Source organism: Oryzias latipes, chromosome 21, assembly GCF_053564925.1.
Source record: "Oryzias latipes strain Hd-rR chromosome 21, Olatipes_Hd-rR_3.1".
In the NCBI taxonomy this organism is placed as follows: Eukaryota; Metazoa; Chordata; class Actinopteri; order Beloniformes; family Adrianichthyidae; genus Oryzias; species Oryzias latipes.
In genome coordinates this window covers 30,905,654-30,920,724 of record NC_136257.1, presented here as the reverse complement: position 1 = coordinate 30,920,724, position 15,071 = coordinate 30,905,654, and the positions used below count along the sequence as shown (strand labels likewise).

The following is a 15,071-nucleotide window of genomic DNA, read 5'->3' as shown; positions in this document are numbered from 1 at the left end:
GCACGCTGGTTTTTCGCAGAGACTTCTGGGAAATTTCTAGGGCACTCGATTTGGGAATTGCAGTTTCAGGCAGCACTGCATAGTGAGTAGGGAAGCAATTCGGACATAGCCTGAGATTCATATATTTGAGGCAGGATCTATCTCTACCCATCCAGAAAAGCCAAAGCCCTGACTGGCCTGAACCATCAGACCGGCTTCTGACTTGGAGGAGTCAGATCTCAGTCCATAAAGATCATGAACAGAACTCTTGACAAATGTCATCGCTGCCAGAGTCCAACACGGGAAGAGGCTTGACTTGCCGCCGCCAGTACAAATTACGGTCCTTGACCAAAAACAGACAGCCCTTAGTAAGGGTCCCCAAATCTTGTTGTCCCAGAGCATCTCCAACAGAAAAGACAACATTGAACGCTTCAAATTCACAAAGAACACGATGAATAAATAAGTGAACCTCGAAGTACTCTGGGGACCTGATCCACCGTTCCTCTTGCATCAAAGGTTCCACTAGATTCTCCTCTCCGTTACTCTGAAGTAGACTTTCCTACGGAGGTTGGGTGGTTTGTTCTGTAGTTGGTCCTCCTCATTCTTGAAAAGAAGGACCACCGCCTGGTATATCAGTCCACCAGCTTCTGTTTTGTCCAAACAAATAATAATGTTGAGCATCTTTGAGGCGGGAAACAAAAATCAAGTCAATCTGCGATGTTTCTCCTATTGGGATTGGTCTTTGCCATCCCATCCAGAACTACATCACACCCTCAGGGAAACAAGAGTCTCCAGAAAACATGGAACATTTCTAAAAAGCATGACCACATCTACACTGAAGAGCTGGGGGGGGGGTTCTGTCTGCGTGGAAACAGCAGGGACCGACTGGATCAGCGCTGTGGACCACAACACATTGTACAAAACAAACAGACCTTTTTTTAAACACAGTTTTTTTTAACACCTTTCTTGTATTTTAGCTTTTTTTTTCCTCTTTATTTTTTTAGTGTTTGCAGTTATTCATCCACAGGAAAGTATCTGCTGTTTCTGGCAGCCGGTTGTGGACGATGATTGATCCCTGCTGCCTGTGGCTAAACAGAATCCGTCCGGAGTGTCGGGTTCAGTTTAGGGACGACTCGCATGAAGAAAAACAACAGAAAAAGAAACGTTGTGTGAAACGTGGGTGTTTGATCGTGGTGCTGTTAGAACATTCTTTACGATAATGTCCTGCTGCCAGTCAAGCAGGGACGGACCACGCCCACTCCTCCACACTATGAGGAAATGAAGCTCGCCGCTGTTTACAGAGGCGATGAAGGATGTGAGCGGGCTCCATGAGAACGGGGTTTTGGCCGTCACCGGTGTGTGTTCAGGTGGTTGAAGGTTTGAGGTTACAAATGACTTCCCTCGTATCTCCACACGACGGTGGGACTGGATTCCTGTGAGCGTTCAGGAAACGCCACCTATAAATAACCTATAAATATAAAAAGGATTTTCTCTTTAAGAGGGGAATAAAGTACAAAAGCCTGTGCTGTGAGCTCATCAACGCTCAGACACACAAATTAATGACAACCTTCACCTGGAATGTTGTTCAATTTATGGCAAAAGAGATCCATCAGATTCTGGACTCTTTGGTAATTTAATCTGAAGGTTGGTCCGTTTCTAAAAAGGTTCTGGTTTTACGAGGACGGCCGAGCAATTCGTTCGAGGTGAGGGATGAGGAATTGAACCACAACCTCTGACGGTAAAACCATTTGCTTTTCCGTTTGTCAACCGTTGCCATGACGACTGCTCCAAAGACCCACCAGAGCCGGATTCCAACAGAGCGAGGACTCCTCTATGGGAGACTGCAAAACTGTGGTGGTGGTGGGTTTACAGGGGACCCCCCACCATCGCCACCACTACCACCGTAGACCAGTCGAAAGACAGCAGCAGCTGGAGGCTTTTTTGTTGGCGAGCTTTTCAACAACAGGAGTGAACGTAGGAAATTGTCTCTTCAAAAATTTTATTTTCAGCCAAACTGAAGATCATCCGGTTCAAAGTATCTTCACACTACCCAACCGTCACCTGGTCTTTTACCGTGTCGGTTTAAGTTCCAAAGGAATCGATCAGACCAGTTTGGCGTCCCCGCTGCAGGATTTCTGCGGTTGTTGCTGCTGCAGCAGCTGTCGGGTCTTCTGCTGACCATCAGCGCTCGGAGCTGCCGCGTCCTTTTCAAACAGGCTCAGGCTTGATGAGAAGCAGGACCGCTGCCCTCTGGGAGGAGGAGGAGTTGCGTGTGAAGAACAGGAGGGCAGATTTTTCAGCTGTGAGATGGAAGCGAGCGCCGTGACCCTTCCAGCCGCAGCCCCCATTAACGTGAACGTCAGCTTATTTAACGCCGCCGCTGATTGCTCCTTCTCATTTGCACTCGTGTGGTCAGACGGCTGCGGCGCGGCGTTATTAGCAGAGAAAGCTATTTGTCCGGGAGCCAAAGAGACTCGAGCGGGAAAGCTGAAGGGGTTTGGACACATTTCCCCCAGAAACAAAGCATGCTTCATGAAAGACCACACATGACGTTTTCTCTTCCCCATTTTGTTTTCCTTCAACTTGACTCGGAAACAAAGCAGCTTCTCCGCAAAAATCAGACATTTACAAAGAGTAGCCCCACTCCATAAACGAAAACTACCTTTGGCCACACCCATTTAACACATTATTCCACAGCCTGCAGTGATGATTTATAATGTAGCCAAATGTGTCGCCCGCTGGCAACCAAAAATCCCCTTTTTGGTGCAGTTTGTGTGTCTGTGTATAAAAGGATGTTGCATCTTCTGCCACAGAACACAGAAGATCAGAGCGTCAACGCTCCTTTTGGTGGATCAAAGGACGTTTCATTTCCTTTTTTCCCCCGGCATCATAGCAAAACCCAACAAGTGACACGGAATTCTGTAAATGTGAGCCTTCAATGGATCCAAACCTCTATGGTAACAAAAAACAACAACAATAAGAATACGGGCAGGACGTTTTGAAAAATGCAACATGTAGCGTTTCTGATCTGTGAACGTTTCCATATCAGGATCGTGACGCACGACCAGCACGTTTCTGGCTCAACGCCATAAGAGAACTGGACCGAGTAGAGGCCCGTACACACCGGGACGAATTTCGCGCGCGATATTCGCCGACGTTTAACGCCTCGTGACTAAACAAAGGGCACCAATGAGAGTGTGCACACCGACGCGAAAAAACGCCACGCGTCAAAAAAAAAAAAAAAAAATCGCCTCGGGTTCGTTTTTTTTTTTTTTTGATGCGTCGCGTCGAAATCTATTCGACCAATGAGAATGGCGCTTTTGCACACGTGTCTGGAGCTTCTGAAGTTACAGTAAAACATAACTTGGGGGCGCTCAAACACAAAACTGCCTTGCTGAGCACACATACCAGCGAAGAAGATAGACGCCAAGTAGCGTCTACACTGCCGCGAAGAAATAATGACGGACATTCTAAAATATCCCCTAACCATCATTTCAAACACCAGTTGGAGCTACTGGTGCTTGAAATATTCATGTTTTCTTTGTATGAGTCTGACAAGTGCGTAAATACTTGCTCTCTTCTTCTGAGTGAAAAGCGACTTTAAGAATCGTAAAGTTGCGCAGCGCCACCTTGTGTACAGGAGTATTTCTGTTTACATTAAGCGCCATCTAATGTCAGGGAATGAAATTGCATGTTCGCTCGGCTCATCGTCAGCGAAAATCGCCTGGGTGTGAACACAAAAAACGTGGCGATAAACGCCTGGCGAATATTCGTCCCGGTGTGTATGGGCCTTTAGTGTGACGTCAACCTTAGGAAACGGTTAACTTCCAGCTCTAACCTGGTCAAGTCAATTCAGTCGCCTTTTTCTTGTTACGCTGACGCAGCCATGTTAGAACCAGACATCCTCCATCAGCAGCGACTGGTCCGTTGTTTGAGTTATCGTTCCTCTGGCAACCACTCTCTCCAATCAGGAGTGGGCTTATAAGAATGCCACACCCCCTACCACTTGAAAGGGAGCTACACAAAATCTATCAATAATTTCCAATACTGACATGGTGACCTGGAGGCACCGCCTACTTTAATTAAGGCATCTGATTGGTCAGTTTATGACTTGCTCTATAGGAAATATATCGTGAAACAAAAGGGGATGGTCAAAAATATGTTGGAACCAGAAAGTACTTCCTGTTTGGAATGGCAGGGGGGGGGGGGTCACTCAATCCAGTCCTCGGTCAATGCTCAACACCCTTTGCTGGCTCAACTGCATTGAGGTGGAGCCTGGAGCATCATCTGATTGGTCACAACCACAAAGGAGACGCTTAATATGCCAATTTTCTGCTGATAAACAGTTAACTAAGACATCATCTTTGGTTGAAGCCATTTGAGTGAAACATTCAGCATCTGTACCAGCTCTGTTCATACCAGAACACGACTGCAGGACAAGTCTGGAGGTGGAACATCTACTACGTTCTGCAACGCGATATACAAGTAATACATTGGTGGCACATGCATAAAAAGTCTGTTAGACGTACGTGAAGCTGTCGTGGAAAGACACAAATTTGCGTATCCATCTTGGAAAATGACGCACGTTTGCGTAAGATTTACTTAATCATTGCGTAATAAAAAGCAAAATATGCGTAAACTGCGTAATTCTCAGTCGACCCAAATTTTTGAACAACTCAAAACCCGAAGTCACGTAAAGCCCGTCGGCCAAAACCCTCGTCGACGGACATCTGCGCACGTCGACGAGCAAGAAACACTTATGAGTTACGTCTATCACCCATGTTACACGATAAAAAAAAGACATTTTATACTTGGAAAATGCACAAAATGTACTATAAGACTTTTCACAGTTGCCATGGCAACGGTTTGCTAAGAGCTCAGACTAAATCCTCCCGGTACTATGAGTCATGATGAGTTCACTGGGGATGAATGCAGGAGGTGATTCGCTGTCTGTACTCAAAGCTATCGCAGTCACAGCTGGTATTATTACTTGGGTCGGTTCTGCGCAGGTCCAGAAACCCTCCGGGATGGTTCAGGTGGGATGTTCTCCTCTGGGGGACTCCCCCCTGAAGGCCTCAGTCCTCCTGAAACCTTCACGGCACCTCCAGCTCCAGCGGGAAATCCCACTTTTGGGTCGTTGTCTGGACAAACTGCAAGTCTCCTCCTTGCCGGCTCGGCCCGAGCAACAGAACCTGCAGTGAAACCAGCAGAAACCTGGCAGCGTCTGAGTCAGCAGAGTTCTGACCCGGCCCAGCCCGCCTCCTGGGGCTGCAGCGTGGACCCCTCAAACTGGAGTATTGTTGTTTCACTGCTTCTAAATTACTCGACTTCCTGAAACGGCGTTTCTGTGACCGTGTGGACGGTTTCCAACACGCCGGTCTGAAACGCTGCTGGACTCGTTCCTGGAGGAGAAACCGCACGACGGGAATTCCAGCCAGAACAGTTGGACGGGAAAGCGTGTCGTTGACGCGAGCAGGCCGCGCAATCAGACCCCAAACATTTCATTTTTACATCTGTGGGAAAATCCAACAGTGCCTGCCACAGACGGCCGCTACTGCACATCAAAACAGGTGACTCCGCCCATCACCCACCGTCACCATGACAACCAGGCTCAAAAAAGACCTAAAACTCCAAATGGTTTCTTTTGCCTGCAGTCTCAGAGAGCCTAAACAGAAACTGCTACACACATGACCTCTGACCTTCAGGGAAGCACCAACCTCCACCCACCAAGAAGGCAAAGGTTCAAATCTCAGTGCTGACAGTCATTAGGCTGGACGCTTGATCAGATCCGGACTTAAACTGTGTCAAACCTGTAACTCGTTTAAGGGAAAAAGCATCCGCCAAACCAATAAATGCTTTTCACTTTAAAAGGATTAAACTATATTGATCCCATGAGAAAAAGTCTTGTTACAGCAGATTTAAAAAAACAACAGGAAATTACAGAACTAGGTCATTAATAAAAGAAAACAATTGAAAAACTATAGAACTTTTTCTTATGTAAAGAGCTCAATATTGATGGTTACACACCATCACTTCTCTAGCAATAATTTTACAAATAAAATTTATAATAAATTATGATTTAGCACATAAACGTTTTAAAGTAGTTTGGGTTTCTTTTGAACATTTTTAGATTCTGGACGTCAGGAATGTTTCTTTATAGCAACTTGATATGAAGGTTCCTTTCATTCATTCATTCATTCATTCTCTACCGTTTTATCCCTTTCTGGGTCACGAGGCTGCCAGAGCCAATCCCAGCCATTTGTGGGCGAAGGAAGGGTACACCCTGGACTGTTCGCCAGTCTGTCACAGGGCCACAAACACACACACATTCACTCTCACACCTAGGGACAATTGAGAGTTGCAAATTGACCTATGAAGCATGTTTTTGGGAGGAAGCTGGAGAGAACCCACACATGCATGGGGAGAACATGCAAACTCCACACAGAAAGGTCCCCCACTGACGTTCTGTTTCAGGTCCCCCAGCCGGGCCTTGAACCAGGGGCCTTCTCGCTGTGAGGCAAGAGCGCTGACCACTGCACCACTGTGCAGCCTTGGAGGTTCCTTATTTTGTGAAAAGTGCTTTTTTTCATAACATTGTAAAAAAAAAATATATATATATATATATACATACATATATATATATATATATATATATATATATATATATATATATATATATATATATATATATATATATATATATATATATATATATAATTTTTTTTCTTTTCTTCGAAGAATAACTCAAAATTATGCTGCTATAGGTTAAAACAATTCCATAAATTCATTTTGTTTTTTTATCTATGTATTTTAATGCTAAAACTAAACCCAATTACTTCCATAGATAAGGAATTAATGAAAGAAAAAGGCAACATTCGTACGTGGAAAAACAAAAAAAAAAAACTATTTTGTTTGTGATTTTTTTGCTTCTTTCTTGCATTTATATTTTTGTTCTTAAATTAAAGGTGTATTTTGACATTTTTCCAGTAAGAACAGGTCTGACCAAAAATGTATTTATATTTATGAGCAAAATATTTGCTCATTAACCTAAAAACCTTAAAAACTAAAATAGTTTAAAAAGAATTTCCTTTTTCTCTTAGGGTTTTAATGCAGCATCTTAAATCCGCATATTTCTTAATTTTAGTAGAATTAAATCTAACAATGCTCTACTTTCGTCTTGTAAAAGTTTGATTAGATTTTTCTTTGTCACTGCATTGCTTACAAAGGCCAAAGAATCAATGGCGCCCTCTGCTGTTTGATTTGCTGAAATGCCGCTGTGATTGGTGAGCGGGGCAGAGGGTGTCCCATCATCCCTACAAGGAATTCAGTCAAATTTATTTTTTCTTTGTGTTGTAAAGAAGAAAACATGGCGACAAAATGTATAATTAAACTGTAGAACGTCATTTTGATCGAGTCAATTTATAAAAGTTAGAATAAAAACGTTTTTTCCTCCCGTTAAAAAGTGGATTTAAGACAGGCACTCACCGGGCAGCCTCAGACGTCTGCTGGACCCCCATCGTGACGTCACAGGGCCTCGGTGTTGTGGACCTCAGGTCACTGTTAGAGGACGCTGAACCATGGCTCTAAGGGTGACCCGCCTGCTGCTCCCAGCGGGGGGTTTCGCTCTCGAAGCGGGGCGCGCGGCCCAGAAGGTGAGCCCCGGAACCGAACCGGTACCTCCCGGTTTAAGCGTCGCGAAATCCCCGACTCACAAGGGCAGGCTAACGCCGCTAGCAAAGTTAGCACCGCTTCTGCTCACTAGTTTTTTTCCGATCCAAACTGGGACGTAACTTGAATCAAAAGGAATTTTTGAAAGTACAAACATCATTTTTCCCTCAAAGAAAAGGTCTCGCGAGCTTTAAACATTCGGCACAGCTGGACTCCATCTTTGTTTCCCATCATTCCTACATTTGAGAAACCGGAGCTATAGTTTGACTGTGGACAGCAGCGTCCTGCATGTTTCCATGCCACTCTAGTTCAGCTCACCGTCTTCCTTTGCAAAAACATTATAAAGGCTGCAATTAAAACCAGCTGCGTTTGAGTGCAGCGTGGAATTCTGGGATGGAAAACATGCCGGATGGTGTTTTGCGAGGACCTGAACTGAGGATTCTTGCTGGAAGGCATAAGAAACATCCGCAGTTTCCTCTTGAAGCATGTTCAAATATTATTTAGAATGTAAACTATGTAAGTGACTAAATAGGCTGTTTAATGAACAATGTTATTCATTAAGAAACAGTTTGTTATATTTTAAACTAAATAAACAAAACCCAGAAGTTTCTCAATGCAAATAAAGTTAGATCTGTTATATGTGGAGCAGAGTCTACTTTATTTAAAAACAAACTAGAAAATGTTAGTTTCTCAGGAATGTAAATAATTATAATCTCTACAATCTGAGACCCAACTCGCCCCTCAGAGCTGATTTACCCCCAAAAGCCTCATCCAGAGGGTTCTGCTGCACTGTTGCCTCGGATGAACGAACCCGTTTGCTTCTGCAGGCGAGGCTTCACGTGAGCGCCGCCAGGCGTCTGGAGTACGGCTGGTGGGCGTACGCCCTCGGGGAGAGGACCACGCCCCGACTGACGCAGTACAGCAAGATCATCTCTGTGGATGGAAACCTGGCCTCAGGAAAAGGAGCGCTGGCCCAGAAGCTCGCCGACAAACTGGGTGAGTTGGCGTGGGCCGGAACCGGACGTCTCCGGGTCTGAGCCGGCAGAGACAGAGAATCGTCAGTTAGGCGGCGACGCGATTCACTGATCAAATCCGGATTCTTACCAGAAATGGAACATTTATCACCATCAGCTGGTGCCAAACGTCACAAAAGACGGTGGAAACGTCCTTAACACCCAGTGAAGACGCAAAAAAAAGTTTGTTTTTTTCTCCACATCCTCTGTTCTGCATCCGTCACAAACTGTAGAAGTGGAACCGTCTGTGAGGGGAAAAAAACTACCAAATTACATTCCAACATATGATAAATAATCTTTGCTAGAAGTTCAGCTTCAGAGAGGCTTTTCAAGACAACAGGAAACGCGGCAGCATGTTTAAAAAACCTCTGATGAAAATCATCTTTTCGGGGTTTTTAACAAGTTCTTGTCACATTTTTCTGATGACGAAGGGCAGATTAGGAAAATTAAGCTAAAAATTACTTTTCTGAGTATTTCTCTACTCAAATTGCTGTGAATCAGGAGCAGATGAAAAGAGGCCGTTTGAAAAAGATCGTATTCGTGACCTAGAAAATACTCTGGGCGGGGCCACAAGCTCCCTGCTCCGCCCCTTTCCGATGCACCCTCTGTCAGACAAACAGATCCGTGAACGTCTTTGTTTTCCTCATCTGAGCTGGAATCTGGATCAGAACTGGACGGCTGGATTGCTCTGATATCGCTCACTACATTTTTGAAAGTTAGAAGCCCCGCCCACCCAGAGGTGAATTTCTGATTAACTACTAAGCTCTGCAGAAACGTTGTCCTTGAAAATTTTGCCTAAAAATGAAAAACCACTGGAAAGGCTTTGAAAACAGATACGACACTCGATCGTTTTACTTTGAAAATCAGAACCTGCCGTGACCCTTTATTTTAGATTTATTTATTTGCGTTGACAGCATTCGCTTTGTTTAGTTTAGACATTTGAAATTACTCTGAGATGGATTTTTTTTTTTTTTTTTAAAGCGATTCTTGCTTTTTTTTTTTTACACTCTACTTGATTCAAAAAGATCGTGAATCTGCGATCAGACGTTAATGAAGAAGCTGCAGGTGACGTAAAGAGTCTTCCAGAATGAAAACTCTGCAAGCTTCAGCACATCTTCATATCCAATCGTACTGGAACCGACGCCCTTTTATTTATCCTTTTAGCTTCCACTGTATTATTATTTAATGTCATTTCGAATTTTTTCAATTCTTTAATTTATGGCTGATTTTCATCTTGTGTACTCTGTTATTGTGTAGCATTTGTGAGTTTAATGCTTGATTGGACTGTGAGTCTCTGTACAAACAGTTACAAAACTTTAAAAAAGAAATTCTGTTTCAAACTCATAAAAAATGTTGCATTTATTAATCTGCTCGCCGGCGTTCGTCTGTGGGGTTGTTGGTTCAACGCTTGCACCTGCAGGGATGCTCTACATGCCTGAAGCCGACAACTTCTACCTGGACAAGATGTCCGGGGAGGCGGAGCCTCTGCCGCTGGACTTCAACGGGATGTGCAGTCTGGAAAAGTTCTACACGAATCCGAAGGCGGCGGACGGGAACAGCTACCGGCTGCAGATGTGGATGTACGCCATGAGGCTGCTGCAGTACTCCGACGCCATCGAACACCTGCTGAGCACAGGTGAGAGCCTGCGGTCATGTGATCTGAATCAGGAAGTGAGTTCTCCTCCTCACCTGCTCTGTGGTCCCGCAGGTCAGGGAGTCATCCTGGAGCGCTCCCCGTTCAGCGACGTGGTCTTCCTGGACGCCATGTTCAAGCAGGGGTACATCAGGAAGGAGTGTGAGTGACGCCGGCGCCTTCCCGCCGCCGCCAGGAGGAAGCCGCGCTGATTTAGACCTTTGTTTCCTGCAGGCGTGCAGCACTACGACGAGATCAAGAACATCAGCATCTGCGAGTTCCTGCCGCCGCACCTCGTGGTGTACGTGGACTCGCCGGCCGAGGAGGTGCAGAAGAAGCTCCGGCAGAGCGGGAAGGTACGGCGCCGGCGGGGAGGCGTTTCGGCTCCGCTCCGCTCGGGCTCAAACTAACGACCCTTTTCAGCCTTACCTGCAGAACGTTCCTCTGGAGTACCTGAAGAGCATCGAGGAGTCCTACAAAAAGACTTTTCTCCCTGAAATCAGGTTAGAAATCCCCAAAAGCTTCACACGTTTCACCCTCGTGGTTCTCGTTCACGAAAATCTGGAATCTTTTAAATTAAAAAAAAAAATGAAAATTTTTCTTTGTCGACACATCAATAAAATGTAAAATAGTCATTTTTGTTAAGAATCAGCGTTAAAAAGTTAAAGGTAGTCAGTTTAGACCACAGGAAGTCCTTCTGTCAGAGATTAAAGGAAATGCTTTAGAGAGGAAGAACTTCCCTGGATTTTCAAAATAAAACATGACAGGTGAAGTGTTCAAAAGGCTGTGATGAAGGATGAAGGACATGAGACGGTTCTGCAGATGTTGCTCCAAACTTTTCTTCCTTATCTTGCAGGGAAAAAGCCGAGGTGCTGACCTACGACGCCACGGAGGCGCAGGACGTGGAGCGGGTGAGTCCACCGCCGGAGTCTTTTCCAACCTTTCCGTCTGCAGCGGCGTTGACGCCCTGCCTGTCCTGCAGGTGGTGGAGGACATCGAGTACCTGAAGTTCGAGAAGGGGCCGTGGTTGGAGCAGGACGACGTCAGCTATCATCACATGAGGATGCTGTGAGTTCCTCGCCCGCGACCAGCACCCGAACACGCCGCTTCGGGGCCGCTCCTCTTCGTGTTCAAAGACTTTGGGGGTAAAAGTTCCCGATTCTGTGTTTCAGTGCGGAGGACAAACACAGGGTGGCCACGCTGACGCACATACCCAGGTTCCTGCCGGAGATCACCATCGGGGCGCACGACTATGACGAGAAATACTACGCCTACAGAGCAGTGAGTCCGCTCCGCTTCACAATCTAGAATGTTGCAGCAAAAAAAAAAAAAAAATGGAGTTCTGTAGAGGATCAAAGCATCTGAACCGGTGACCCGCTCTGCTAGTGACCCGCTCTGATAAGCTCCTCCCACTAGAGCTTGTTGGAGGAAGTACTTCAGATGTTTACGTTGTGAAACGACTTTACCTGCATGTTATGGGAGGAAAGGGAAGGGGAACGGTCAGAAAACGCGGCTGTGTTTGTTATGGCTTGTTGTAAACAAACAGAGCTGCAGCATAAAGCGAGATGATTTTCTAAACATGCTTTTATTATTGTTATGATTATTATTAAGTACCTGTTCGCTCATAATTTCTAAATCTGTGCGGTCAGTGCAGCACTGTGCATCCCGGCTGCACATATATATGTGGGAATAACACCAGGCTTTATTTTATCTGGACACAACTGGAAACACAAATTCACCTGATTGTTTACACGGTTTCTCAGGACTGTGGGCCGGCGTTTCTGCATTCATGCCAGGTCACACACCGTCCTCTACCAGTCCGTTTTTATTTATTTTATCCGTTTACGTTTATTCCGATTGCTTTTGTCCACATAAACGCAGCTATTAATATGTATTTAAAAAAAACGTTTTCTTTTCTTTAGAGAAGCGATAAAATGAAATCATATGTTTCTAGAATAAAAGAGATGTTTAAATTTTCTATATCATAATATTTATTTACCAATTTGGAAAATATTTTTGCGTAATGTAAATTTGTGGCCTCTATTGAACTTTTAAATCGAATTCAACTGAGATGTTTGTTTGGGAGATCCTCAGGGTTCTGTTCTGGGGTTTTTTTGTTTGTTTTTTTGCGGTCCTTTCATTTCTTTGAGGCCAACGTTTCACCTAACGGCGACATTTTTCAATTCTTCCGTGATTCTTTGAGTTCGTCAGTTGAAGGAGTGTGTAAAGTTTGTACCCCCAGTTTTGAAGTTTGAGTACAGAGACGCCGCCTCAAACCTGCTGACGACGGCAAACGGGTATTTGTGGATCTGCCCTTTCTGCCTCTGCGTTTGCTCATTGGCTCTGGATAAATGTGATGCCAGAGACTCTGATGGTGGAATTTTACCTCCGTGGAGCTCCTCCCTCCTTCAGCGTCTCGTCTTCCCGCTCCGGTTTTCAGTGAATTATGGCGCCGCTCGTCGTTACAAATGTCAGAAAGTGGGATTTTTCTCTCCGCCCGCCCGTGTCGGCGCTCTTCTGGGGAAACATTTGCGTTGACCTTTCCGGCGTATCGATTGCAGACGGGTTTGTCCCCTCCTGCTGAACGGGCCGAGCCGCCTAGCGCAGCAGGGGGGTCGCGACCTGACATTTCGCTGCGAGAACAACGGCGGCAAAACCCGCTGCTGAGAATGGCGCCGCTCCCGATTAAAAAGGAGGGAATATTCAGAGCAGTTATGCTGCATTCAAAGACCGCTGGGAGCTTTCCCTTCTATAAATATCTGCCTCTCCTCCACTCAAACTCAAATCTTTCTTCAAGTTGCTACTTAAAAACACCCAAATAAGTTGAAGGAAGTTGCAAAAACGTAAAAATTTTGTAAAATAATGAGAATCACCTTTTTTTTTCTACCAAAGTTTTTCAAAATAAAAATCTCTGAATTAAAGATTTCAGATAAAAACATGACTTTAGTTTAAAGCTGATGTCATGATAATCTGATGTTTTTTTTTCCTCCGGACATGTTCACACTGCGCTCTTTGGTCCAGAGCATCCTGAACCTAAACTTCATGCTGCTCATTGTGTTTCTGTAGAAGGTCAGAAGATCCAGGAGTGAAGGTGGTCCTTACTGGTCAGAAACGCACGTTTAGACGTGACAAGATGAAACCTCAGAGGAGCGCCACCTCATGTCAAACTGTGGTTCTACAGATGACAGGAAGTTTTCCTGCGACGCCCCCAAAACGGATGACAAGGAGGCTCCGCCTCCAAATGAAGGCCAAAGGTCCAGTAGAGCGGTCGTCTTTGCTCTGAGGAAGCTTCGACAACATTTTAAAAACAAAGCTTGGTAAAGGTGGAGCTTCTGAAGAATCACACCATCAAAAACCAATTTTCCCAGAATGCCACTGGCCAGCGAGGCTTTAAGAATAAGTAAAAAGTTTACAGCAAGTTGACAATTTTCTGTTGTGGGTCTCTGTTCGCCCGGGCACATTTGGAGGCGTGATCATTGACTGATAGGAGGGTCTCAACGATTGTTTGAAATCGGACGGTGGCGGGCAGCGCGGGCGCTCGATGAGGGCTGCTGACGTGGGCCGGGTGCCCGGCAATGACCGATGTCAATATGACAAAGCCGGCCACCGTGGGTCCAAATGGGTAGACGGCATCACTGCTGCACAAAACTCATCGTGGCGTTGATGGAAGAACATTGGGCGAAGGCGTTGTTGGGTGAGGTCGTGGTTGCAGTGCAGACTGTTGCTCGGACAGTGACTGTTCATGTGCTACCGGGCGGCCGCCGTCTGGAGACCCTGTGGCCGCCTACGTTTACAGTGACTTCCTTCGTGACCACGCCACCGATTTTCCCCAAAAAATGGGCCAGCGGCTTGAGATGTTGAAAGATTCTGCCGATGCCTCCCCATCGCGCGGTGGCCGTTGTTTCTGTGACTGTAGCATAACCGGAAAAAAACAAAAAACTCTGTGTGAAATCCACATTGTTTCCACGGCAACTAATGTTTGTACCTGCTTCTCAAACAAGAGTCGCGTCAAACAAACGTCTGTTTTTTTTTTTCTTCCGCAGCTTCCTGGGAAGAAATATGCACCGGGCTACAATGAAGACGCTGGAGACAAACTCATCTGGTTCAAGTGAACGCCGTGCCCTTTGGACGGATGGTTGCCATGGACGCGGTCGCTCGATTGTACATCCTAAATGTTATATATATATATGTGTGTGTTGGAAGAATAAATTTGGATTTCAAAGCCTTTCTGAGTGTTGATCTTCCTGAAGCTGCTGAAGAAGAGGAGCTGCAGGGTTGGAGAAGCCTGAAGATGAAGAGCTTACGTGCGCACTCTAACGTGCACGGAAGAGTGGAGACACACTCCGGTCGTTCGGTTACGACCGAACATCTGACCGCAGATTTTAACTTCTCTAACGAATTCTAGATTCTTTTACTTTATTTAATTTTTTAACTTTGTCTCCTTTATTTTTGTGTCTCATCATTTTCATAACCCTTGTGCTATCTTAGATGAGCCCACCCTCACATTGGCGTGTTCTCCCTACCATGATAAAGGTGGAAAGATTTCATGTAATCCATGGACACCAGTGAAGATCACAAATCATTGAAGAAAAAAGGTTCAGAGCACTGTCTAGTGGGTCTAGATGACCCAACTCCCAATGTTAGGGGGTTACAAGGTCAAAGTTCACTTGCATCGCGCTGCTTTACTGAGGAGGTGCTAAATTGGATCAATGTGGAGTCGGAAAGCTTTCCAGATGTTCCCACTTGCATTAGAACGTCTTTTAACGCTCTGAGGTCAG

The 15,071-nt window shown here is 45.4% G+C and overlaps 2 protein-coding genes across 2 annotated transcripts in view; one reads left to right on the top strand and one right to left on the bottom strand.

Moving 5' to 3' along the window:
- The window catches only part of LOC101170061 (aryl hydrocarbon receptor), a 40,907-nt gene extending 33,302 nt beyond the window's left edge, over positions 1–7,605 (bottom strand). Inside the window, exon 1 of the mRNA XM_011490013.4 lies at positions 7,465–7,605. Coding sequence (XP_011488315.2) covers positions 7,465–7,496 — 32 coding nt within the window. The 5' untranslated portion in view covers positions 7,497–7,605. The remainder of the gene's footprint in view (positions 1–7,464) is intronic.
- Positions 7,490–14,520, top strand: ndufa10 (NADH:ubiquinone oxidoreductase subunit A10). Its single transcript, XM_023950681.2, has 10 exons — positions 7,490–7,631; positions 8,475–8,643; positions 10,081–10,296; positions 10,369–10,455; positions 10,528–10,649; positions 10,717–10,796; positions 11,150–11,204; positions 11,276–11,361; positions 11,466–11,574; positions 14,337–14,520. The coding sequence occupies exons 1-10, from the start codon at positions 7,557–7,559 to the stop codon at positions 14,403–14,405; spliced, it is 1,068 nt and encodes a 355-aa protein (XP_023806449.1). The 5' UTR covers positions 7,490–7,556; the 3' UTR covers positions 14,406–14,520.
- Positions 14,521–15,071: the final 551 nt, after the last annotated feature.